Below are 24,854 nucleotides of genomic sequence, written 5' to 3'. Positions count from 1 at the left end.
AATTTGGCCATGCCACTGGTTTAGTTGACACATTGTGTCCTCTGACAGAAGACCTCAGTGCCCGAGATCAAATTTCATGATCATATCAAGAAAACTTAACAGCTATATCTAGAAATATAAGCAATAGAGACATATTTCCCCTGGAGTGCTCTTGTGCTCTTAACTATTAAGGAGAATGGTGACGATAAGGCGGTCAGTGCCACTGGACTTCTATTTCTCCGTCCTCCAAAATTTACTTCACAAACATTTTTTGTCCATTTGTAAATCCAAGTATGGGAATTACTAACAATTTACATTTGGACATCTGGTCTGTACATCAGACACGATAAATCATCAACAAAACACAGTTTCACCCTTTGCACCGAGCTCATTTGTTACTACGAACAGCTGTAAATCTAGGTACATTAAGTGTTGTTGTCATTCACGGAAAGTGTGTGACGTGCATAGTGATTGTGTAATGAGATGCTATGCATTGCAAAATTATGTGTCAAGTGTTATGGTGGCTCGGGATAGTTGATAACCTTTGTGGTAACTGGTTTTAGCAGAACTATTTCTTCAGTAGAAAGAGGCTATGGTGCACAGAGAATGGTTACCCCACTCTGTAGTTCTACAAGGCTTTTGGCCACATATAAAGTCCTGTTTATATGTGGGACTGTTCATAGAAGTAACCCCTAAAAACTCATCTCTGTGCATTAAAATTACATATTTAGAGTTTTTTCCATGGTGGCATGGTGGAGAGGTGATTAGCACTGTCACTTCACAGCTAGAAAGTCCTGGGTTCACATCCTGGTCTGGGGTCTTTCTGTGTGGAGTTTGCATGTTCTTCCTGTGCTGTGTAGGTTCTCAACAGGTGTTCTGGCTTCCTCCCACAGTCCAAAGACATGCCGAGGCCAAATGATGATTCTAAATTGTCCGTAGGTGTGGATCTGACTGTGCTTGATTGTCTTTCTCTCTGTGTAGCCCTGTGATAGACTGGCAACCTGTCCAGGGTGGCCCCTGCCATCACTCTAAGTAAACTGGGATAGGTTCCAGCCCCTCCGTGACCCTACACAGGATTAATAGGAGTGGATGGATGGAGTTTTTTTTCCCATGAAAATAATCCCTTCCTTTAAAATGGCTTTGATGTTACACACTGGTTGCACCTCATGCACACCAGCTCACCTACAACTCAGCTCAAACATTGTAAAACTATGCTACACTACAAAGTGAAAATTTGCAGTATTGGAGTAATTTAACTGTACATGTTCAAACTGAAAACTGCTGAATAATGTCACACAAAGCCCCATTCTGCGCTTGATAGGACTGCTTCTTTACATTTGCTACATATGAACTCTGGACTTTTGAAACCGTGTTTTAGAGACGGTAATCTGTAAACTTCCCTTTCAAGGTGGAAATGTTCAGCCTTGGCGCTGACTGCTTATTTTGCTCACCATATGTCTGACAGCACATAAAAAACACCATAATGACGTATTAAAAACAGGATTTTCACCAAAGCGGGCCACTTGCACTGACCCCTGTATTAATGAAAGTGTTTGAACCCCGGGTATTATCCCACCTGAAAGGTATCGCTGACCCTCTGCTGGATCCCTTGTCGTTTCCATACGGAGCAAAGAGGTCATCTGAAGATGCTGTGAACTTTGCCCTGCCCTTCATACAACACCATTTACAGATCCCAGAGACCTAAGGCAGAGTGCTGTTTGAGGACTTCAGCTCAGCTTGTATCATCAGAGTTCATGCAGGTGAAGTCTCTCAACTTTGCGTGCCAGACTCCATCTGCTTGTGGACTACAGACTTCCTAATGAACAAAAGTCAGCAGGTGCAGCTAAGAAAACAGAGACACTCAGACTGTCAGTACTGAAGTGTCATGAAGTTGTGTTCTCCCACCTCTTCTCTACTAATGCCGCTTCAACTCTGAAGATCCTAAAGTTTGCAGATGACACCACGGTGTTTAGTCTCACAACTGACAGTTATGAGTCTGCCTACACAAACAAAGTTCAACAGCACGCATTCTTTTCCCGCCACAATCATCTGTTGCTGAATGTACAAAAGACTGTGAAGAGTTTGGTGGACTTCAGCTCTCAAGGATTCAAGTTTTGAATCCTTCAACTCATAAGAGCAAGCCAAACTTCAGCACGCCAGGACTACGCAGAAGGTCACTGACTCTAGTCTCCCATCACTTCAGCAGACCCACTATGGCAGGGCGGCAAAGCATGCTGGTAAGATTATGGCTGACCCTTCTTACCTTGAAATTAACTTGTCAAGCCACTTTCATCTGTTAGAAGACTGAGGGCCATCAAGGCCAGCACAACAAAAAATGCCAACAGCTTTTTCCCCTGAGCTGTGGCATACTCATTAACCTCAGATGCTCTGCACTTTAAACATCAATCAGCTCTCTTACTGTGGCCTAATTTGTACCATAATGCATCTTTGCCCAACTCTCCACTCACATGTTTAACACTCGCGGCTCCTTTACATCAGCTCTTTTAGTTTTACTTTCTCAACTTTATGCTATTCTATTCTTATTTGAACTCTTTCATTAATTTAATGTCTTAGATCCTTTTGAATGCATGTAGTCTGTTTACTTGTCCAGCTGTTTTAGTATGTTACATGTTGTACATGTGTGAATGCCCCAAGATAAACTTCTTGCATGTGCGAAACAAAGTGATTGATTTAATTTTACAGTCTAATTATCATTCTTCCTGTGCAGCTGTTTCCATTATTCTACCTAACAATCACCAAAGAGACAACAATGGCAAATACTTGCTAAAGAATGTCAAACATCTAGCAACCTAAAGACACATATTTTACTCAGGAGTTAGGGGAGACCAAAATGAGCTAAAAGGAGATTGAATGTGCTACTTTAATGTGTAAGATGGTCTGAAATACGACAAATTAAAAGATAAAGTTGCTTCACAGTAGAAGTGCAGGCAACTGTTTGCTAGCACATGAGCCTAGAGGCCTGAGCTCAAATAATCCAACTACAAGTGCTTTATTACCCATTTAGGAGAAGAACTGATTCAGCCTTCTACTGTTGAAAGTTGGCTTACTGACAAGAATGGCTTTGAAGCACACACATGAAAAAAATAAAATCCCTAACCAAATCATACAGTGGATTGCAAGTAAGCCGTAAAGCAAAGACCATGTTTCCCTAAGGATCTCCAGGACCAGAGATAATAAGCACATGGAAAGTCTTTTCAAGCCAGTTTGCTGATATGTGGACAGCTTGAAATGTGCGGAATATGGGCAATAAGGGATTATAACAATGGAGAAAGACTGTGGGAAGATGTACATGACAAGGCTACGAGTGTACTAAAAACTGTTAAGGGGGATATATTGCTGTGAGCAGATGGAGATGCATAAGTGGGCCAGGCAGTGGGTATATATGTGTGTGTGTGTGTGTGTGTGTGTGTGTGTGTGTGTGTGTGTGTGTGTGTGTGTGTGTGCGTGTGTGTGTGTGTGCGTGCGTGTGTGTGTGTCTAAGTGTGTGCGTGTATTCCAGGAACTGCAGGCTATGCCATGCTGAGCTGTGCTGTGCTGAGATGCAGACTTCTGTTCGAATTAGGTCAGGGCAGGGCTGAAGGGCTGAGGGTGCCATAAGCAGGGATGTATTTTCAGGGTTGGGTTGTAGTTGGAAACCGTTCAAAGTTGTCATTGTTTCAAGTAATTGTCAAACTATGCTGATCATTGCCATGGATGCTGGAATATGTAAATGAATGCACATGTAATGTCAGAATAAATCAGTCCCGCTTGATTGTCATTACTGGAATGTGTCTAATTACGCTTGATAACTTCGCTCAAAGGTAACCAGCACACTGAGCACAAATAATGACTGTGTGCTTAATCAAGAGCAGGGAGAAGAAATGAGAGGACAGACGAGGGGAGCAGTGTGTCACAAGCCTTACTCATAACTCCTATATGATCTAATCAGTGGCTGAGGCAGCATTACAAGGGCAGAGACAGTAACATGTTGTCCTGTGCTGTGGGGTCCAGTAGAGGAGCAGTGCACCTCCCTTTTAATGAAGGAAGGCCTTAGCTCATTTCATCCTTCAGCTTAGACTCAATACAACCTCAGGACAAAAGAAAACCTAAGAAAAGCAAATCTAGGAAAGAAAAGCAATACACTTCTTTTAAACTAGAAAGGTCAGTGGCGTGTACATGGAATATCCTTGCAGAGGAACAGATTTTAGGGGATTAGGGGAAGATAAAAACAACTGTAATAAGAGCTATATAGGAATACAATGGGATTAACATGACAGTAAGTGATGGGGAGAGAGACAGACTTAGGACAGAGAAAGAAAAACATAAGCACAGAGAGAGACATAGATGAAAAATAGATGAAGTGGGGCAGCTCTCACACTGGGAGACTCATCTACTCCATAAAGGTGGCAGTTTCCTTTTGTCTGAACTATTTTGCTAATCATAACTTTGAAATCATTTGATTCAGACTCAAACATAGAAACACTGAAAAACGAAGGAGCAACAAAAATAGTCCCAGAAAATTGTCTTGCGTTTCCTTAAATGTTGGGTCCTCACTGTGTCTACACCTCCAGTGTTTATTAGAAGTGCATGCTGACAGCAGATACGGTAGCATTGAGCACAGGGTGATTTGTAGTGTCTGTAGTCTCGTGATCAATTGGCTGGTCGATATGCTCTCATCCAGTTAGATTCTTATTGGTTGAACAATCACCAGCATTACTTTCATTGGGAGAAAAACGTACATCAATAGTCTTCCAGGATTAATTGTACAGCAATAATTACTGCTGGAGGAACAGACTACCTGTGAACACTCCCATGTTTTCACAATCCTGAACTCACTCAACTTCATAGACTACTATGTCTAAATTATTTAAGGTTAATTTTACCAAATGTTTTTTTTTTTTTAAGTTGGCTACAAACTGACACCATGACAAAGGAGTCCACAGTTTGGCTAAATTTTGTTAAAAAGGATGGCCAAAAAGACAAGTGTAAACTTTGCAAACAGCAAAAATAATCCAAACACAGTCCGCTAACATGTCTGCATTATATTCTTCAACAGTGCCCACTATAATAATAATAATATGCTGGGATTACAAGCTGTATTCCTTTTTCAAAAATCATATGATTATAGGCAGGTCAGTTCAGAGTCTGTTATTATTATCATTTCCACATAAAACAAAGTGGTTAAATTACTTAATGTTGTAAAAATAATACCCTTTTATGTTAATATATAATTTATTTAGCCTAACAAGACTAAAAGGTAGAGCACACCTATTGCAATGGGGCTGATTTAGTTAACCTGTAGAGATAATGTGCAGATTTTTGTAACTTGTTAAATACTAGGTACAATTTCAGTCAACCAAGATTTTCTTTAGTTGACTACAGTCCGAGTGTTTTGCCAGCTTACTGTGTGAAAATCAGGAAGATATATACAGAGCAAACAAGCAAACAAAGTGTTAAAACACAGTTCCAGACACAATATCTCATTTAATAATGTACATCTCACTGGATTTAATTAAACACAGTAACACAGTGATCTCTCAAAACATTATTAAAATGTAGAGTAATCAGAAAATATTGCACATTATATTGTGCATTTTGTTCTGGGTGGTTTTAATAACAAACGCATACATTATTTCACTTTGGCTATAATAAGCTGATACAGTTTAAATGTAACAATAACTATGTTCTGAATAAGTGAGGTTCATTTATAACCTCCAACACATTCCTGAAAACTGACTATAAGCAAGTCAATCAGAAGTTATTAGGAGCATTTATTTTTCAGTTTCACTAATAGTCATTCATGTCATACTTTAATGAGTGCGTTTAGCAGAAAGGCAGAGTCAACATGTCACCTCTCCTCAACCCATATAGTCATTCACAAGTGCATCTGTAAGCACAACACACACACAAACACACAGTCATTCATACACCAGTTAGTGAGTTAGTGTTATTGAACCCTTCAACTCAGCAGCAGAGAGCCCTCAGACAGAGTGGCAAATCAGTGTTAAAACCGGTGTAATATAGCCAAGAGGCATGAGTCCGAGGGAACAAGTGAAGCACAAAGTTCCTCTTTTGACAACCACACTCTGTCCTAGACCTGATTATAGTTTTTGTATCACAAACCAACAGAAATCTGGCTTGATTCTGGTTGTAAGAGCAGCAATGCTGACTCATATCATCAATTAAATACCTATTAAACAGTTTAAGGATACTCACAAACACTGTAACCATGAGTATTGCATCTATATGGTCTTCTATTCACTAAACATACATGAACTTTATGAACTATTTTAAACCTACTGTGTGTGCTCATACAAACATCTGCAGCAGTGGAAGAAAAGCAGAAACACAATTGTAGTCAAAACAAGCGTCGCTGTTCGGAACACTTTCACTCTCTGCTTCACTCACATGTAGACAAAAATTACTCTTTCCAAATCAATCGGGGGCCTGTAGCAGATAATGCGACCAGCAAGGGCAGGGGCCACTGGGTCACCGTTCGACATGAGTGACACAGATGGGGGGGGCCAATCCATCAGCCCTAATGATTTTAGATGATTACACCACGCTCCCCTACTCTCACCCTCCACTTCCTCCCATGCTCCCATCCCTTGTTGCTCCAGCTTCTCTGTGTTGTTGCAATGTATTCTGGGCTGAAAATGCCAAGAATTTCCCCTTACTGCTCGCAGCATGAGAACATGTGTAGCCATTTAAATGTCAGAAAAGTCAACATGGCTCATTTGTGCAGTTTGTCATGGAGAAATCTCAAAGCCTGTAGCTTGAGTGTGGGAATATTTTTTTTTTTTTTTTTTTTTTAAAGAGCTGTTTCCTGGCAGCAAAGTAAAAAGACAGGCACCTAAACAACAGAAATGGGAAGAAAAAAACCTGCAAAACAGTGGGATTTAAATCATGAAACCTAACAGGACTAGCTAGTTAGTTTTGATTATAATTTTGAGACACAAAAATGTTTTCATAATGAGGCATCATTCATAGTGAACTTAGTTTTTGCTGCTATAAATATAATATGCTTTATAGTCTTCTGTGTGGTGATATATCATTTAATAGTGCCAGAGCATCTGGAAAATATCAATATTAATTTTCCAAATACAGGACCTGTCAATCCATAACCAGTCAGATTTGACTGATGACACACTTAACTAAATATGCTGGCGAGTGCAGGAAAAGTCAATATTTGAAAAAGCTAAGGGAGTCCAAGAATATCCAAACTTTCCAAGCAAGCAGATCTAGATGGATGTGTTTAGTGTTTGACATGTTATACACAAAGGATTATAAAGCAAAAGTTGCTATTGCAAATAATCATGGATTGTTTTCAATGTCGCCAACAATTTAATCGTAATAGTAACCGCTTGTTACTTGACTTCATATTACATACTACTGACAATAAACCCGTAGAGGATTTACGGAGCGGCCCTTTGCTCAGCTGCATGTCCTCATCCCTGTATAATGAACGCTTTAATTTCAGTTGAAAATCAAAGAGCAGCAGGATACGCAGGGATCCCCGTTCTACAACGAACACAGTGTGAGGTAGGAAACAGTGAGCAGGTGACAGGAAGAGAAGCCAAAATGAAGCTGGATTTCTGACAGCAGGGATGTAGTTCTGAGCTAGGCTGGACACAAACAGAAAGACAGAGAGAGGGAGAAAAGGAACAGATTAACACAAGTAACAGAAATGAAAAAAAGAAGGAAGGCGAGCGAGGATTTCAGTTGATTGCAGTGAAAGTGCCGTTCCCTGTTTGTGCATTATTAATCCCCATCTGTTTTGATTACCGAAGCATGTGGCCACAGCTGGGGATTATGAGTACAAACTAATACATGCCACTGGTATGTGGTTTTAAGTGCACATATCATTGATATTCACTAAAACCACTTTGTGTTGAATTTATCATGTGCTAACTTGCATAGAAAAGCTTTATTAGATCCAAATGCATAATCAGTTTGATGCTTTGTTTGCAGAGGCCAGTGACTGATGAGTACTTTTAATCAAAGTTAAAACAGCTTGTGCAACATTGCTGCATATTTTTACTTAATTGCAAAGTTTTAAGTATACAGCACATTATTTTGGATTCAATTTCTTGAACTTTCTGTGTTAATTCAGGACAGCCACATTTATGGGCTTTTGTCTTTTAGACATGATGGAATTTTGATGTAACGATGAGGTGGTGCATCACAGATTCCTTCATGGTCAAAATGCCTCTGAAGGAGGCTCCAAAAATACGAGCACTTTTATAGAGAAATGTGTGGCAATTTTTTGTTTTTCTGTAAAAAAGAGACAGAGTTTATCTCTTGCACAATGCACACATATGCCCCGGTGGTGGATTATTAATAGCAAATCAAAAACTTTGTTTCCATAGTGACTGTTTGAGTCCATTATGGAAAGTGTCTCCTGTTGTTACCAAGACAACAATCCAGCAATGGCAAATGAATGTGGCACACAGCTGAGTGATGCGGTGAGCTGGTGATCTCTCCATAAACAAGCTCAGCCCTGAACCGGGGGCAGGTGGAGAAATGAAGGGATGACAATGAGGGGGTTGAAAGGATGGGAAAGCATTTTCATGTTCGCATTTCTCAGTCGGGGTCAGTTAGGAATTTCATTCTGCACAAAGCAAAAAGGACATTTCAGGAATCAGATGTTAAGTTGGAGGGTACCAAGTCAGAAATGGCAGCAAAAGGAGCCTTAGGTTACATAAAAATTTGAATTATCAGCCTGTCTACATTTCACACATCACTAGCATGTTCTTGCAACTGAAGACCATTATTCGTATTTCTATACGCAGTTTATGGATTGTTTGGCCTGCAGAGCTGTATCTTTTCATATCTGCATTTTTGTTTTATTATATTATAGCAGAGATACAGGCAGGGAAGATGGTAGGTGCCCACTGAGGTGCCATAACTGACTTTTATAGCATCATTTGCAACTGTGATTAAGTTACTTCAAATCATATTCATTTGGCCTTGAGAATATTTTTCCAGTCCTCTGTGCACTGGCGAGATGAAAGAAGCATGGGAATCTTTCATAAACTAACAAAACAGGCTTAGGATTCATCTTGGATTTAGTCAGCGTTCACCCAACTTAATACTATACTAACAAGGATGTAGGTGACTGTAAGAGGAGCTTTGAGTAGACACCTTGGATAAACATCCTGTCTCATGACACTAAGCATCCAAAATTATTGAAGATTATAAGGCAAAGAGTTACTCAGGGGACTAAAAGTTACTGCTGGGCACTCTCAGAGCAATTTGTTCTTTGACAACAAACTAGGGTCCAAATTGATTCTGCCAATTTGGCTAATTGAAAGATGGGCAAACATTTCACAGTGAGATGGAGCAGCAGGACCATTTAGAGGACCAAGTCCCAGGAGGAAGGAAATGGGTCTGTCATGGTGATGAAATATGCTGTAATGTAATTTTGACAAATCACATTTGGATATAGAGAAATGTACTTTTAAGTTACTTGCATACCTAAAATACAGAGTGCCATATAAGCTAGGCTCATGATGCCAGAAATGTGTTAAAGTTCAAGGACTGAAATGATTAAGGATTGAAAATGATGAATATTGTTAACTGTCTCCACCTCCATCCTATACATTGTTCTTAGTAGTAATTTGTTCTTTTAACAACTGGCTTACCAAGACATATGTACATCCCAAAACATTTACAGTTGACAAGAAGACAGATATTTACTGTTATTTTCATGGTTTTTACAGGTTGTTAACATTACAGCTATCCACTGTTTTTTAACAAATGTTGCTACCAGATTTTCACAATAGTTTTTTTTTTTTGAACAGGATTATTTTTACACTGCAGACAAGACATCTTGCACTCCAAAAACCACATAAGACCATTTTGAGACAGATGGATAACACAGACACATACACAAGTGAAAAGTTAAGAGGTTTAAAGAGATTCAGACGAGGCACCAAAAAAAGCAGAACAGCAAATAAGGAAACCCAACACAAAGTCACTGCCGAGTGTACTCGAGACACAACACCCCAACAATAGCTACAATATAATGCTCTTCTCAGAAAATACTGATAACATTGAGGGTAGGCAAGTACCATCTGTGGTTGAGTGAAGCACTGCTAATTGTTTCATTTTAAGACCAATCTAAACACTGACATAAGGCATCTGATCATTTTCAGAACAGAAGTATAGAAACATACAAGAAAACAAGCAAACATTTCAAAAGGCCTTGAATATGGCTCTATTGTGTACAGAAGTGGGTCTGTAAACCTGTGCTAATTTCCAAAGTGCTGACAGATCTGTACATTAAAACTACTGCAGCAAAAAACAAAACAGGAAAAACAGAAACGTTTAAAAGCAGCTATTCCCCTTGATCCAGTGTTTCATAGCCACCAACTACACTGAAATAAAAACACTAACAGACAGACACATTAGAAACCAAGACCACAACTGATGTCAAATTAAACATTAAGGATTGTTATGTATCGTTCTAAGTACAATCCACAGTAATCCGATACAGCAAGCAAACATTAACTCTTATCTTTGTCACGTGTACCAGGTTTTCATTGACACTGTACCAGAGATGTTGACTCAACTCTGTGGTAATTTATGAGGCTGTATATTTAGTGGGGCGTATCACGATGAATTGCATTTCTAATTCACTCTGTTCATTTACACGCAAGGTGCAGATATCAGCCTCTCAATGTAGTTCTTTGTGGCTGGTTTATTGACACTGTGTCTGAGAGGTAAACAAACAGGGTTTCAATGACATAGAGTCAACAAAATGAACATTTCACGCCTCACAAAGACATATAGTATCGGAGGTTTATTCTATTACTGGGAATTTACTGCAACGGTATTGAATTGCATACTGAAATACCTGCTAACCTCTCCCAAATAATCTGGCTGTGTGTTTTGCCCAAAGACTAATGACACAAGATGTGTACTCAAAAAAATAAAACAAAGTGAATGAATGTAGAAATAAATTGCAGTTAAGAATTACTCTTTCCTTACATTAAATGATAGCTGTAAAATGAATGATGTCTTATTTAATGAGCTAACTTTCCATTCTTTGCAACTCTTAAATACTTGCGTGCTTTAAGTAGGGAAAAAAAAAAGGGTAAAAACAAGCATGCCAAGCAAATAAGAAGTTTCACTGAAACACATGATTTGCAACAACACAAACTAGACCGTGCCATTGGCCCCACCTTTGTATGAATGGATTCATTTGCAGCCATTAAAATACTCAGCAGGCACAGGCGCTAATAAGAATAGTCACCAAATGGTTAGCCAGTCATGTGCACTTGAGCCGATTCATCATCACAAAATTGCATCTTCTTAAGTCCAATTGAGCTCTAAACCTAGTGGCATCCACAGGATCAACCCAGCATACAGCTGCACATTTACAAATTAGAGCAAGACATTGTTAGAATAACAATCTGTAATTAAGAGGTGAAGGCTGTCTTATCATCTGCTTATTCTCAGTACATATAGGGTCGAGCACGCCTTACTAACTATGGTCCCTATACTCTTAAAGCAGCAAACCTGGCTAAATACATGCATAGTAATTTTAAATTAAAAAAATAAAAATCAACCAATACAAAAGCATCAGGCACAGAAACAAAACAAATGCAAATTATTCTTTCTTTTGTCCATCTGAGACAACAGTTGACAGAACTGCATTAAATGCATCAATAAACATGTAAAAATGCACATCATTTATTCAAATCGTGGCAATGTTTCCCAGAGTGTGAAAAAGCCATCATGCAAAGCTGAGATACAAAGGGTTTTGCCGCTAGCTATGACACACTTACGTTCCCAGGACCTCTTTGAAGTCATACTTCTCCTTCACATCTGTGGTCTTCTTTTTCCAGGTATGGCAGTCCTCACCCAGTGGCATCTTCTTATTGTGACGGTCAGAAACAATACTAGTGAGGAAAAAGAGGATAAGGAGGAAATGCTCATTAATATCAGCATTTTAACTGACTCAACCCCCACCTAGTGTAAATACAGTGTTTCAGTGACAGTGCAGTGATCGCTTTTGCTATGGTTGATTGTATTACTGCAAATACTGCTGATACTTTTATAACTTGGAAAACTGAGATCAGTGTTTTCCTTGAAGTGTTTGGTACTTTTGTTGACTTATTAATAGTACTCAAGAGCTGATGTCAGTTGAGGAATAAAAGTACATTATGTAAACAAAGGCGGTTTTATTTGTATAGTATTATTCATTAAAGGCAGGTCCCGTTACTGTATGAGCATCACTGTGCTGCTGTGCAGTGAATATTTTCTGTTTTTGAGCTGAATTGCTGGGTTTTGCATCAGTAGTGGGTGTGTGCTGGAGAGCAGTGTGCTCTGCAGCTCAAAGTCCCACAATAAAGTAATTGACTAATATTTTAGCACAAGAGAATATTATGATTCCAAAATTCAGATATAATTGAATCAATGTATAATCACAAGGAATTATTCTATTTCACATTTTCAGACAAGGTATGATCCCAAATTTAAGTTAATAAATTACAATCAAACAGATGCACTACAAATGAGTTTGCGAAATATGTGGAGCCTAAATCCAGGGTTTTCACTGGCATAAAGGTAACTATTTTTTAACCAGCCTGACCATCATAGTAACAGATGTTGTACACCTAACCTGTTCTGAAGGAAGTTTAAAGAGTTTGGGATTTAAATCAGCTGTAAGAAGACTCAGTCTTTTGCCAATAGCTTTTTTTGATGACTATGAGCAACAGAAATTCTGAGTTGAGAGAATATCTTACATCTGCAAACCGGTTTAGCTGTATATTAGCAATTTCATTGAAAAAAGCTGTGCACCTACAGAAAGCAAACTTTATGTGTTGTTCTGTGATAGGAACCTACTTACATTAAGTTGGTGATGCATAAAATGCATAAAAATGTTGATATGTGTGGTGCTGATTTGAAGTCTGTTTTTCACTGCTGGTGCAGCTAGTAGAACAGAAGATAGAAAATGCATTGGTCTGTTGGTATTTATGACAGAAATAATTAATCAGTAACATTAATTTTAGTTTCAGAGCTTTAATGTGCAGCTATCACATTAGAAGTAAGTGGCTGGATTGGGAGCACACCGTGGTAAAATAAACTTATATGAACTATAATAACAATTTTTGATCAGAATACTTTTATTGTATCACTTGTAGTAAGAATGTTTTCTATGATAATACATTTTTATAGCCTTCATCGCTCTGTAGTCTCTTGACTGAAGCAGACGACACGTGATTGGTCCATTTTGTGCAGAAGAAGAGTCAAATTATGTGTCAGAACACTCACTTTTATGAGACTGTGCTCAGAGCCTGATGAAGAAAACCTGGCTAACAAAAAGAGTCCACAGCCAATGTCATGACACTCATTTTCTTTGACTGGAGTGTTAGGTTTTGTTGGGCCAGCTAATGCAAAGAAACCTTGCTATGTCAAACATGTTCTATAGTAAACAACATTAGATCTGCTGCAATTATTGACAAACTAACAGCTGCAACTTCCCGTTACAGCAACAACTACGTGTGTCTCAAGTGACTAAATAAATCCTGTTTCTTTTCTAATACTATTTGTACACACAAAACATATCATATGATACAGGATATTGAACACAGGCTCATGTTACTTTTTATCTATTGTACTGAAACCCTTGTCATGGGTAAATACTGCATCACTGTTGTTGACATGAGTCTGGTGTCTATAACGTCTGCTCAAAGGCTTCTCAGTGGTTGTGTTTCAAGATCATTCAGAGTGGTTGCTGCGACATTGTGGTTACCTTGTGGTTATTTCAGTCTTTTTTCAGACATGTAGCAAAAAGTTACATCTTTACAGTCATGTTCAAGAACCTTTATCATCAGCAAGAGTGGAATTTATGGTAGAGAGGGCCAAAAGTCAAGCTGAGTAACCAGGTTAATAAGTAAACTATAGTTCCACTTTACTATTCTGATGGGTGCATATGTTCAAATTTAATGGTTTGACTTTTCATATCACATGTGCCCAGTGGCCTTAGGTGAATACCACTGGTTATATCCAGGGTTCACAAATGAACACATTGCTAACAAAAGAAAAGGTTCAGCAGTGAGCAAAGACAGAAATTTTAAGGTGTCTCTCTCACTCTGAAGAAGCTTGTTGTTGTGAGGAACCGAAAAATCAAGCTTATGTGTTTGGAACTTTACTGAACAGCCTCATCCTCTAAAACCATAACAGTGAATGTGGATATAATAATAAGTAATAAGTATAAACACATCCCTACTATTTAACCTTAGAAAAAGAGAGAAACAATCAAAAAGTGTTGATTCCCTGGTGGCTTCCTGTTCTCTTATCACTTCATTTATCTCAGGAGAAGTTAACATTCAAATGTTTGTCCATGGCACACTCTGGAGAGTGGAAGTGATCACAAAGGACCCTGCTGTCACAGCTATCATCATCTAAACCCAGAAAGTGCCTATAACTCAAGACCTGGAAGACTAAAATAGCCCTGTTCATATCAGCATGCCTCACTCCTCCTCTGTTCCTGCTGCCTGCCTGGCAACTTCGCAGTCTGTCGACATGAGATGATATAACATATTGTTCTGAATCATGCAAATGTTGTTTTGCTAAATATAAGAGCGTGGCTAATCGTCTTGCAATTAGTTCAGAATCAGCTAATTTAAATGCTGAATTGTGTGTATAAGAGGCATTAAGCGATAAACACGGGAGAGCTTAACACTGCAGTTATTGCAGACTAAATGTTAATAGGACATGGCCTCCTCTGGCTGCAGCCACTGAATGATGTACACATGCACACAGCAGCATAATTTAATAGATTCTTCTTCATCTGTCTGGTGTTTTGCGAACACACACACACACATGCGCACACGCACACACACGTAACACGTAGTGGCCCTCTTCCTACCTTTACTAATGCCAGAAGTCAGCTTCATATGTGTCACCATGGAAACCCAAAGGAGCTGCTATGGTATCAGAGAGTCTAAATTGCTTTAGTGTCTAATGGCAGGTGGCAGCAAAGCTGGATATAATTCTGGTTACTTCTGGCTGCAGCAGATTATGTTTAGTTTAAAGATTTTTGGAATAAACTAAACACATGACTGTTACAGCTAACATTTCAATACATATCTGAGTCATTCTACACCATTTCATTTTGCATGCTCTTTAGAGCAACTGAAGTAAAAGGAAGTGTCTCTAATTTGAAATGAAAAGACAGCATGCAAAGTAATGTGCTTAAAGGAAGCAGTAAGAGGAAGTCCAGTTAAATGTGTGTGAAAGCGTTAGTGGTAAATCTGACATTTTGCAGCCTCTGCTAGTAGAGTCTTATAACCCCTGTAGAGGATAAACAAACAATACAGAGTAGACTGTAACTCTATTCCCACGTACATCTTCAATTTGACACCACTCTCTTTCTGTGGAAACTGAGGATCCATTACCAGGCATGATTTTTATGTCACTGTTTTCATTGAAAAATGATCTGGAGTAAGCTGAGGCCACAGTTTTTGTATAAATAATATGGTGTGTTTTTGTGTTTGTTCTAGTATGTTGAGATGATTTAGGCTTTTAATGTTTGATTTTAAGGAGAAAAATGTATTTATGAAAAACTGATGACCAAGAAAGAAAGAAACATTATATGCTAATTATGCAAATCATCACTGATTTTTCAGTTAAAAACTAAGAATCAGTTCATGGGTGCAGCTTCTTGAATGTGAATATTTGCTTCTCTCTACCTCAGGGAATGTAACCCACAGCATGCTTAGGCAGCTGTTAAGAAAAATAATTAATTGAGAGATGACACTGTTTTATAAATCAAAAAAATAATGAAACCACTGAAAAGTGAGTCAGTATGGATGAAGTGAAAATAACAAATAATAGTTGTACTTTTAGCCTTATAATCAGTATCTAACCAGCAATAATTACCCAGAGCCTCGCAGTTGTTCTGTTTGGAAAGTAGTACTTTTTTGCTAAAAATAATTGCAACAGCACAATACTTTTTTTAAGGAAACTGAAACCAGAGAAACAGTGAAAACACCTTTCACACACTGCTTGTTTGTAGCATCTCACCTTGCTCATATGGAGATACATGTAGATTCATGTTAATTCATGCACTGAGAATGAGTGATACTAAACATCACGTCATTTAAAAATCTATGGATGCATCAACCTTTGCTTGACACTGGTTGCGATCATTTTCTACAGGTAGCTATACCCAGCAGATGCCAACATGCACCTAATATCTGCGGCAGAACACTTTCATTTCAATGGTAGAAAGATCTGGAAATGGTTTTTAATAGGCAACTTCAAGTCACATTTCAGACAACACATTTCAAGCCACTGAGTTTTAAGGACATTGTCAAAGATGAGCAAGGGGGTCTGTTTTTCAAACAGGCAAATGCTATAAACAGCAGAATCAGGTTCATGTTTCAAACACGCAGGAGCAGATCAGGGCAAAGCTTAAATATGTGGGACAGTAGAGGAAAGACACATGCAGGTATCGTATGAGCATGTAGGAGGGCCAAAAAAGCTCTTCAATGTCCACTGATGACATGACTTTTGGCCAGTGGGTGAAGATAAGCTGCTCAAACCCCAAGAAGCAACACGACTGAAGAAGCTTGAGATTGGGAGATGCATAATGTCACAGCCACATTCCCTGAGTTGTAGGTGACATGCAGCATTCCCCCTTGTTTAGGATTTACACAGAGATAGTCGCTGTACTCACTGGTTTCCCATTCCTGTGATGTGCAGTGGACAGAAGAAATACACACACATACACACGACGACAGTTAAACGTGACAACATGACATGTAGTTACAAGATTGAACACAAAATTTACTGCAGTGGTGTTAAAATGTTTGGAAACACTTTTAAATACACACACGCTCACATACAGAATTCAACATACAAACAGACAAAGTAAAGCAACTGAAGAAAAAAGCGTGTGTTTAAAAGTTTCATTGCAACTTGAGAAAACTGAGCTCGGCACATCTCTGGACAAATTTGCAGATTTACTCTAAGCTGGTTAGACTTTTGTCTCCACACAAGTGTTGCTAACAAACTAACACATTTACAAGCTGGTTCTCTTTTGTCTTTAAACACTGCCTAATATAGATTTTGGCTCCACATTACTACTATTATGTCATATCTCAGCAGACAATCTATGGCACAGCTCCAAACTGTGAGGAACTCTGCTGCCAAGTTATGAACAAAAATTCAGGTCAGAGATGCATGTCAACGGACTACATTCCTGCTAAAGCAGACTCACTACACTGCAAGCCACATTGTTTATGAAATGATTTGACTGAATTATTTGTTTTTGCCACTGCTCAGTCATGCATGCCTGAACTTTTAATGATTGTAAATGATTTCAAAAGTACAGAAGGTCAGACAGTGATGAGTAATCTAAAATCTGAAAACCAAAACTGAGCAGTCTTTACATCCAGCTGCCTGTTTTTGCTCACATTTCATAGTTTAACTAGGATTTGCTAATGTTAACCTTAAAAGGAAGGGGGATCTGCATATTCTTGATGGGGATTGTTGATTATTGTGAGAGATTTACATTCCCTCTGATTCCCACTTCCCCCTTTTGTCCTGTGAACGAGCACAAATGTGCACAAGCTCAAACGTGCACGTGTAGGACATGCTGGGACAGTGTTTTATGGATCGATCAACGCCACTTTGTTTCAGAGTCAGGGCTGTGTATGAACACCAGATTTGTTTTTCAGTGCATACACAGAATGGACAAAAAGTGTATTGAAATAAAATCATATACTCCACCAAAGGCGCTACTGTTTCTCAGACATTTGTAGATGAGCAGAGATGTGCATGTCGAGCAGCATGAAATGCACAAGAAGCTTGAGGAAGCTGGACCTGACAACAAAACTCCATTCACACATTTCGTACGACAGCAACAAACAACAAAAAGATTCATTAGGTCAAATAGTTGAACTGACAAACATTCAAGGCCTCCGTTGAGGTGGGCGAGCCAAGTGTTTAAAAGCAGAGAAAAGTCAGTTTCTGATCCATCCGTTTATTAACTTAGGTCTGCTAACATTACCTATTACTGGATCTGGAGAACAGATGCCATGGTTTCTATCCAAAACTGAATTATCAATCAACCCCACTGTCTGACTGGCAAACACATAGAGATTTGCTAACAGCAGTCTGATTGGTCAACTGGTGTCAGTGACGCACAACAAATCTCCTGTCAACGTGAGCTTATTAATTGATCAGTAGACTTCTCCTCCCAGTCAGAAGAGGTGTGTGGTGGAGGTGAGAATGAACGAGAAACTGTGAGAGGGAAGGAAATGAGAAATGAGAAATGAGGGAAGAAGTAAAAATACTAAGGGGAGAAAACTACACATTGTGTCTTGTTTAGTGAGAGAAGCATCACTCCATTTCTGCTTTAAATGTGAATAACACAGCCAGGAGTTGTTTCTAGACAGTTTTTTTCCGTTTAAACTTGACTCATTAATTCAAACAGCAGCCTAGTTATAGTATACTGGCTCCTATAGAAGAAGACAAAGATATCACTTTAGTTCTCTGGCATACTCCATGTCAGTATCTCATCTTCTAAACTGCAGCTTCAGTTACATAGAGGTCTGTGAATGAGAGTATATATAACCCTGTGATCTTCAGCTGCCTCCACTGTAGTAAAACGAGTTGAGGTCTCTGCATATAAACGTCCCTCTAAAGTCCGAACAAAAAGGAGCAGTTTTAGCTAAAGCGACCGTTAACGACAGCTAACTGCACTGATAAATGCTGTTTGGAAAAGCGTCCAAAAAACACGTCCGTCCTCTCTCCGGGAGTCCGAGTCAAAGTTTGTGTCATGACAGAGCAGCAGCGGTGCTTCCTACCTGAATGTTGTCAGTCAGTGAGCTGCTGTGTCCGCCTGCTCGTCCGGCTCGGAGCGTCTTTCTCCGTCTGTCTCTGAATCTCAACTCCGCAGCCTCACCAGAAGCGCTCCGCCTGACGTCACCTCGGGGCAGGACGGCGGCGGACCAATCAGCGGACGAGCTGTGGCGCGCACAGGTAGCACGGTGCTGCCTCGCTGGTGGTCACCTCCCTCAGATGTGACCCCCCCCACTGTACCGTACTGTAGTGTACTGTAGTGTCAGGTGAGGAGGAGAGCTGCTGCTGCTGCTGGTGTACTGTTCCACTCACTGTGCCTGTGATAAATCACCCTGCTGAACACTCACAGCCTCATGGGTTTCACCTGAGCAGTGGAGGTGGAGGTGGTGTTGAGCCTGGGGACCATCAAACACTCAGTTCTGGTGAATTTTTATGTTCCTGTTTGGGCCTTTTCAGTATTCAACTTATGGTAAAAATGTCTTTATATATTAAATGAAAATAGAATACAGGCACCAAATGAGAATTCAAAATATAACGAAATACATTGTTTTATAAAAAGATCTTTACTAAACAACTTTTAAACTGTGATTTTTAAAATAATTTTACAGATTTTCCTTGTTTGGTTAAAGATAATTGCCAATAAAGTCACAGGAAAAAGTACCTTTTTACATATTAGCCCTAAAAAAACACACCAAAACTGTAGATAAAGTGTTTAGAAAATCTGTGTTTTTACAAATAGGAATATGTTTTGACATAAGGTTTGAATGTAAAATTCTACTTTTTAAAATTTTCTTTTGTTTTTAATTTATTTAATTTTGCACAAAGTAAAATATAGGAGTTGTTTAAAAATTTAAACATGATAAATACTTTACAGATTTTCCTTGTTTTGATTAAATTACAGACAATTACGAGTTTTTTTAAAAAGACACTTAAATTTACACATTAACCATAAAAAACACACCATACCTGGAAATGATGTCCAAAAAATATGTATTGCTGTAAATACTAATTTGCTCCTTTATCAGTTTGACTGTAAAATTACACCTTTTTAAAACTGCATTTAAGTTTGATCAATATAAAATATATGAAGTGTTTTAAAATGATGAATATTTTAAGGATTTTGCTTGTTTAATCAAATTACAGAGAATAACCAATAAAATCACAGAAAAAACATTACATGTTAACCCTAAAAAAACAAACCAATGTCTACAAGATCTGTATTTTTACAAATGGCAATTTGTTTGATAAGGTTTGACTGTAAAATGACACTATGTTGACTGTATTTTATTTTGCAATAAATAAATATGTTAACGATTACAAAATGTTAAAATCTTTTAACTGTTATTTTACAGATTTTCCTTGTTTTGTTAATTGCAGATAATAGCCAGTTTTATCAGAGAAAAAAGATTATTAATTTCTATTTTACTGTAAAAACAACAGGTACATACAATACAATAACTTTATTTATCACTGAAGGGAAATTCAATCGTCCGGGGTCTAATCTGTTTACTTTAGAATTATATAGTCTAATTGTTGATGGTATGAAAAATTTTCTAAATCTTTCATACCATACATATGTATGTACGTAATGTCTACATGAAAAATGTTATGTACATGTATAAGTACATAATGTCCGCTTGAAAAATCTCTTTATAATTTTCTTTACAAATAGTAATTTATTCTTTTGGAATGTGTGACCAAATTATTATATTTCTTCACTGTATTTAAATTAACTAAGAAAATAATTGTTTTACAGGTATTTGCCATTATTTCCATAGTTTTTGAACGTACACTTTTCCACTACTTTAAACATATGTTTTATTTTCTGGTATGCTTGCTGTCAGATTGTTACTGTCTTGGTAAAATACAGATAACAAACAGTTAAATCACAAAAAAAAATAATTGTAAGTAAATAGTTATTTTACAAGGTTTGATTGCAATATTACACTATTTTTTACACAGAAAACCGCATTAATTTACATTTTGACTGTAAAAAAAAATTTGTTCTTGTACATTGTGTGACCATAAAACTACATGTTTACTGTAATTAAATCATTAATTCAACTGAGCTAAATTATCATTGTTTTAATGATATTGGCCATTATTTTTAACGGTTTTCACATCTTTTGAATATGATAGTCTTTGATAGTTTTCAGCATATTTTTTCTGGCACTCTTGCTGCCAGATTTTCTGTTTTTTCTAACAGGTTTTCAGGCATTCAGTATTTCTTTCAAATATGATTAACAAAAACAGAAAAACAAGACAATATGCAAGTGATCTTCTTTCCTGAAATCTCATTTCTATTGTTGTCCAAGGATTATATTTAGCCAGTACTGCACAAATGTTTTTAAACTGTTCAAGTAGTGCCAAATTTTAAACCACTGAATTGAGACAGCCTAGTCAGATATGTCTTTAATGGGCAACGATCAGATTGATCAGATCACATTTCTTTAAACAGTGACCATAAAAGGCATCCTTAAAATGCAAAATTCAAATGGCACTATGTTAGAAGACAAAGACAAGAATGAGCTCCTGGAATCCTGGAACCTGGTACGTGAGGTAAAGTCGTAGCTAGATACTTGAATGTCCACAACTCCACAATTCATTGTTTAAGAAATTGCCTTCATGTTTCATTAATCTGCCACATGATGCTGTGGATAGATGTACCCAACAACATGATCCTGTGCCAGAAAGCATCCACCAACTTTGCCAAGCCCTTCGGAGAGAGTGGGACAACATTCATCAAGCAGCAGTGACAACCTTATTAACTCTATGCATCACCGATGTGTGAGATTCATCAGTGAACCGGGCCGTCCTCCATCTCCATAAACTTGAGTGGTTGCTCACTGGAGCCGATTACGATATAATTCTGCTGTTAAATCAAAGCCTTGGTGTGGGTGAGGAAGCCTCTGCCTCAAGCAGTTTCTCACAGATTGAGCAGATATACCAACAACTTCATCAGCAGTCTTTGCTGATCGCAAACCATTTCACAGATGGAAGGGCCGGACGTTATGACTCTGGGCTCAGGTGGTGACATGTGGTCTGCATTCATGTGGCAGATTGTCTGTCTGAAGCAGTTTCTTAGTCGACAAATTGTTGAATTGTGGGCACCCAAGTGCCTGACTTTGGCCTCAATAGATATGCTAGCATCCATTAGTCCAACAGTCTGTTCTAATGTCTCTCTTGTCATTTGTGTCATTTAAATAAAACTGCATTTTAAAGTGGTCTTTTGTAGTCATTGGTCATTTATTGTCCTCTATAGCCGCACCTGACTAGGCTGTGGATTACCTCAGTGTCGAGAATTTGTCACCAGGTAACAAGTGAAAAACTGTTGTGCAAAATGTATTTAAATGGAATAGTTTTCAAACCATAATAATATAAATGACATTTTAAACTTTTTTTCTCCAAGTCAGAAAGAAGACAATTTGCTTGCTGCATTTCTATTTCTGCTTATAAACCCTGTCGAGTGTAAGGCCTCAAGCAGTTTTCCAAAATAAAAGTCCAGCTTCTGTCGCTTCTGGTACATTTTTATTGGGGGGGTAAAAATGCAATACATGTCTTCTAAATACAGATGGTACATTTCCTGTTTGAACCCCCTGAAATCTACACAAATACACTAAGTTGCTGCTTGTTAACATGTCGGTGATGGCAGTCATGGATGTAGTATATAGTAAGCAGTCACAGGGAAATGGTGACAGACTTGCAGGTGTAGGTAGCTACTGGACCATATGATCATTTTAACAGATCAGATTTAACAGATCTTAGTTGGACTGAAGGGGCCAAATTGTGTTTGGTCCTGAGAAGGTTTCTTCAGCCTATAGGCCTGTAGCAGCAAGTACGCTTCTTGGGCTCATTCATTTGTTTACTTTAAGTGTTTCTATCCTATCCATGAAATAAATCAGATGTTTTACATATACAGCAGCAAGACCACAATTGAGTGTAATACACAATAACAAGTTAAAGTCATACATTCAAAATCATACTTAGATTAAAGAAGAAAAGTATCAGCATCAAAAATAACTGAACGTATGAAACAGCATAGATGAAGGTTTTGAGGGACTGTGAGGGGGAGAGCAGTGGATATATCCCACTCAGTATTTAGAACATGTGTCTTTTGTTTAGAACACCCTGAAACAAAAGACCCAAAAGAGGACAGAAGAATCCTGCCTACATGTGTTTTGGTTCAGCAAGGATAATATTTCATGAGAAAAGTTGATCTACGGGAGAATTAATATTTGGAAGCAATACAAAATGCCTGAGAACCTTGCTGCATTGTACTGCATTCAAATTTTGAATTGTCACTTAATTTTGTGTTTTTCTCTATGTAAATGAAGAAATTTCTACCATAAACACATGTAGAATTGCATCTGCAGTAACTCATGATGGAGACTGAGGCATTTCAGTGATATATGTGTTGGTATGTTAAATTTATTTATTCATTAATGTGTATATCTTTATTTAGCTGGTAAAGGTATCAAATAAATGTATCGACTGCTGGTCAGCTTATGAATTTCCACACGAGGGTCAGTTGATGGTTTATCCGGTGAATGACACTCAACTCTTCAACTAATGGTTCATTTCAGTTTTGATTCATCTAGAGTACGTCAGGAAAAGTGAGTATTTCTTTTGCATATTGTTTTATAACTGAACAAAACCAAATTCAAATGTGATGTTACTTCAAAAGAAGCTCATACAAATGATCTCTCTGTGTCCATCCAGCCTGTAGTTTGAGCACTTGTCTGATTTGTGCAGTGTCAGCTTGTGGTGGTCTAGTGCTCCATCTTGTGGATTACATGACCATAAACATGCAGAGCCAAGGTCATGTTCAGGTTGAAAGAATCCATCTGGAATTGAAATGAGGGTGCTAGGAAAACCGTGGGCGTTGCGCATCAATGCAGGTGCACTTTTATGTGTTCCAAGGGTGTTCTAAAAGGGTCGTATTCTTCTGTGATGGATATTCTGTCTATTTAACACTGCATTCTTTCCAAGGCTGCTGAAGTCTTCATGAACTGATGCTGTCCAACCTTGCATCCTGACAAAAGGATGACTCATCTGTAAATTGCTTTCATTTTCTTGAAATTTATTTTTAGTTTAGATGTCAGACCTTTATGAAGATATGAAGTAATTTCTCTCCACTGGCACTAAGTTTTATCAATCTGTGGTAGCAACTGTTCTGTTAAAAATATCAGTGCAGCAATGTAACAGTACTCCATGACAAGCAAAAGTCCTGCAATAAAAATGTTATTTAAGAAAGTGATCACAGCAGATTGTAGTTATTCAAATTATAATAGTCATTAAAATAAAAGTACTAGTTTGATACCTCTGACTGACGTATTATTTGATATAACATCACTAGATTATTTATGCGCTGCACAGTGAGGAGGTGGTTAGCATTGTCGCCTCACAGCTAGAAGATCCCCGGTTTGCGTTCCGGCCCGAGCCTGGAATCTTTCTTTTGGGAGTTTGCTTGGTCTCTCTGTGCAGGTTTTCTCCGGGTTCTCCGGCTTCCTCCCACAGTCCAAAAAACATGCTGAGGTTAATTGGTGATTCTAAATTGTCTGCAGGTGTGAATGTGAGTGTGCTTGTTTGTCTGTCTGCGTAGCCCTGTGATAGACTGGTGACCTGTCCAGGTGTCCCCTGGCCTTTGCCTTAAGTCAGCTGGGATAGACTCCAGCCGCCCTGCAATCCTAATGAGGAATAAGCGGTGTATAGATAATGGATGGATGGATTATTTATTCTGAATCGTTCATGTGTCAGCAGCATGTTACTGTGATAGGTGCTTCATGTGGAGCTACTTTGAGCTACTTTATATACAGCTGTATGTAGATGGCAGATAAAGCTTGGGGGCAACTAAATTATTAATGTGAGAGAAAATAAGAAAAAAAACAAAGGTTGCTGTGAATTAACTGATATTTGCTTGTAAAAAGATCACTCAGAGAACAAGTTGGAATGACAAAAGTGTCCCTGTTCAACTCAGGACTCCCACCTAATTGAGACATCACACTATCCAGCATTCTGGGCAGCAGGTTCTGGGAGCACTGAGAACCAAACAG

General features: G+C 38.3%; 1 protein-coding gene across 2 annotated transcripts in view; it reads right to left on the bottom strand.

Moving 5' to 3' along the window:
- The window catches only part of camk1b (calcium/calmodulin-dependent protein kinase Ib), a 41,076-nt gene extending 22,114 nt beyond the window's left edge, over window positions 1-18,962 (bottom strand). The window contains exons 1-3 of one of the 2 annotated variants that reach the window (XM_023297389.3): window positions 18,807-18,906; window positions 16,673-16,685; window positions 11,772-11,885 (exon numbers count right to left, since the gene is read on the bottom strand). In XM_023297389.3, the coding sequence (XP_023153157.2) occupies window positions 11,772-11,885; window positions 16,673-16,683 (125 nt within the window). In that variant the 5' untranslated portion in view covers window positions 16,684-16,685; window positions 18,807-18,906. Of the gene's footprint in view, window positions 1-11,771; window positions 11,886-16,672; window positions 16,686-18,806 lie in introns of both variants that reach the window. The other variant, XM_023297390.3, reaches the window with a different exon arrangement.
- Between the last annotated feature and the right edge of the window lie 5,892 nt (window positions 18,963-24,854).

This window comes from Amphiprion ocellaris, chromosome 5 (genome assembly GCF_022539595.1).
Source record: "Amphiprion ocellaris isolate individual 3 ecotype Okinawa chromosome 5, ASM2253959v1, whole genome shotgun sequence".
NCBI lineage: Eukaryota > Metazoa > Chordata > Actinopteri > Pomacentridae > Amphiprion > Amphiprion ocellaris.
The sequence above is the reverse complement of the archived record's forward strand: the minus strand, read 5'-3'. Positions and strand labels throughout refer to the sequence as shown.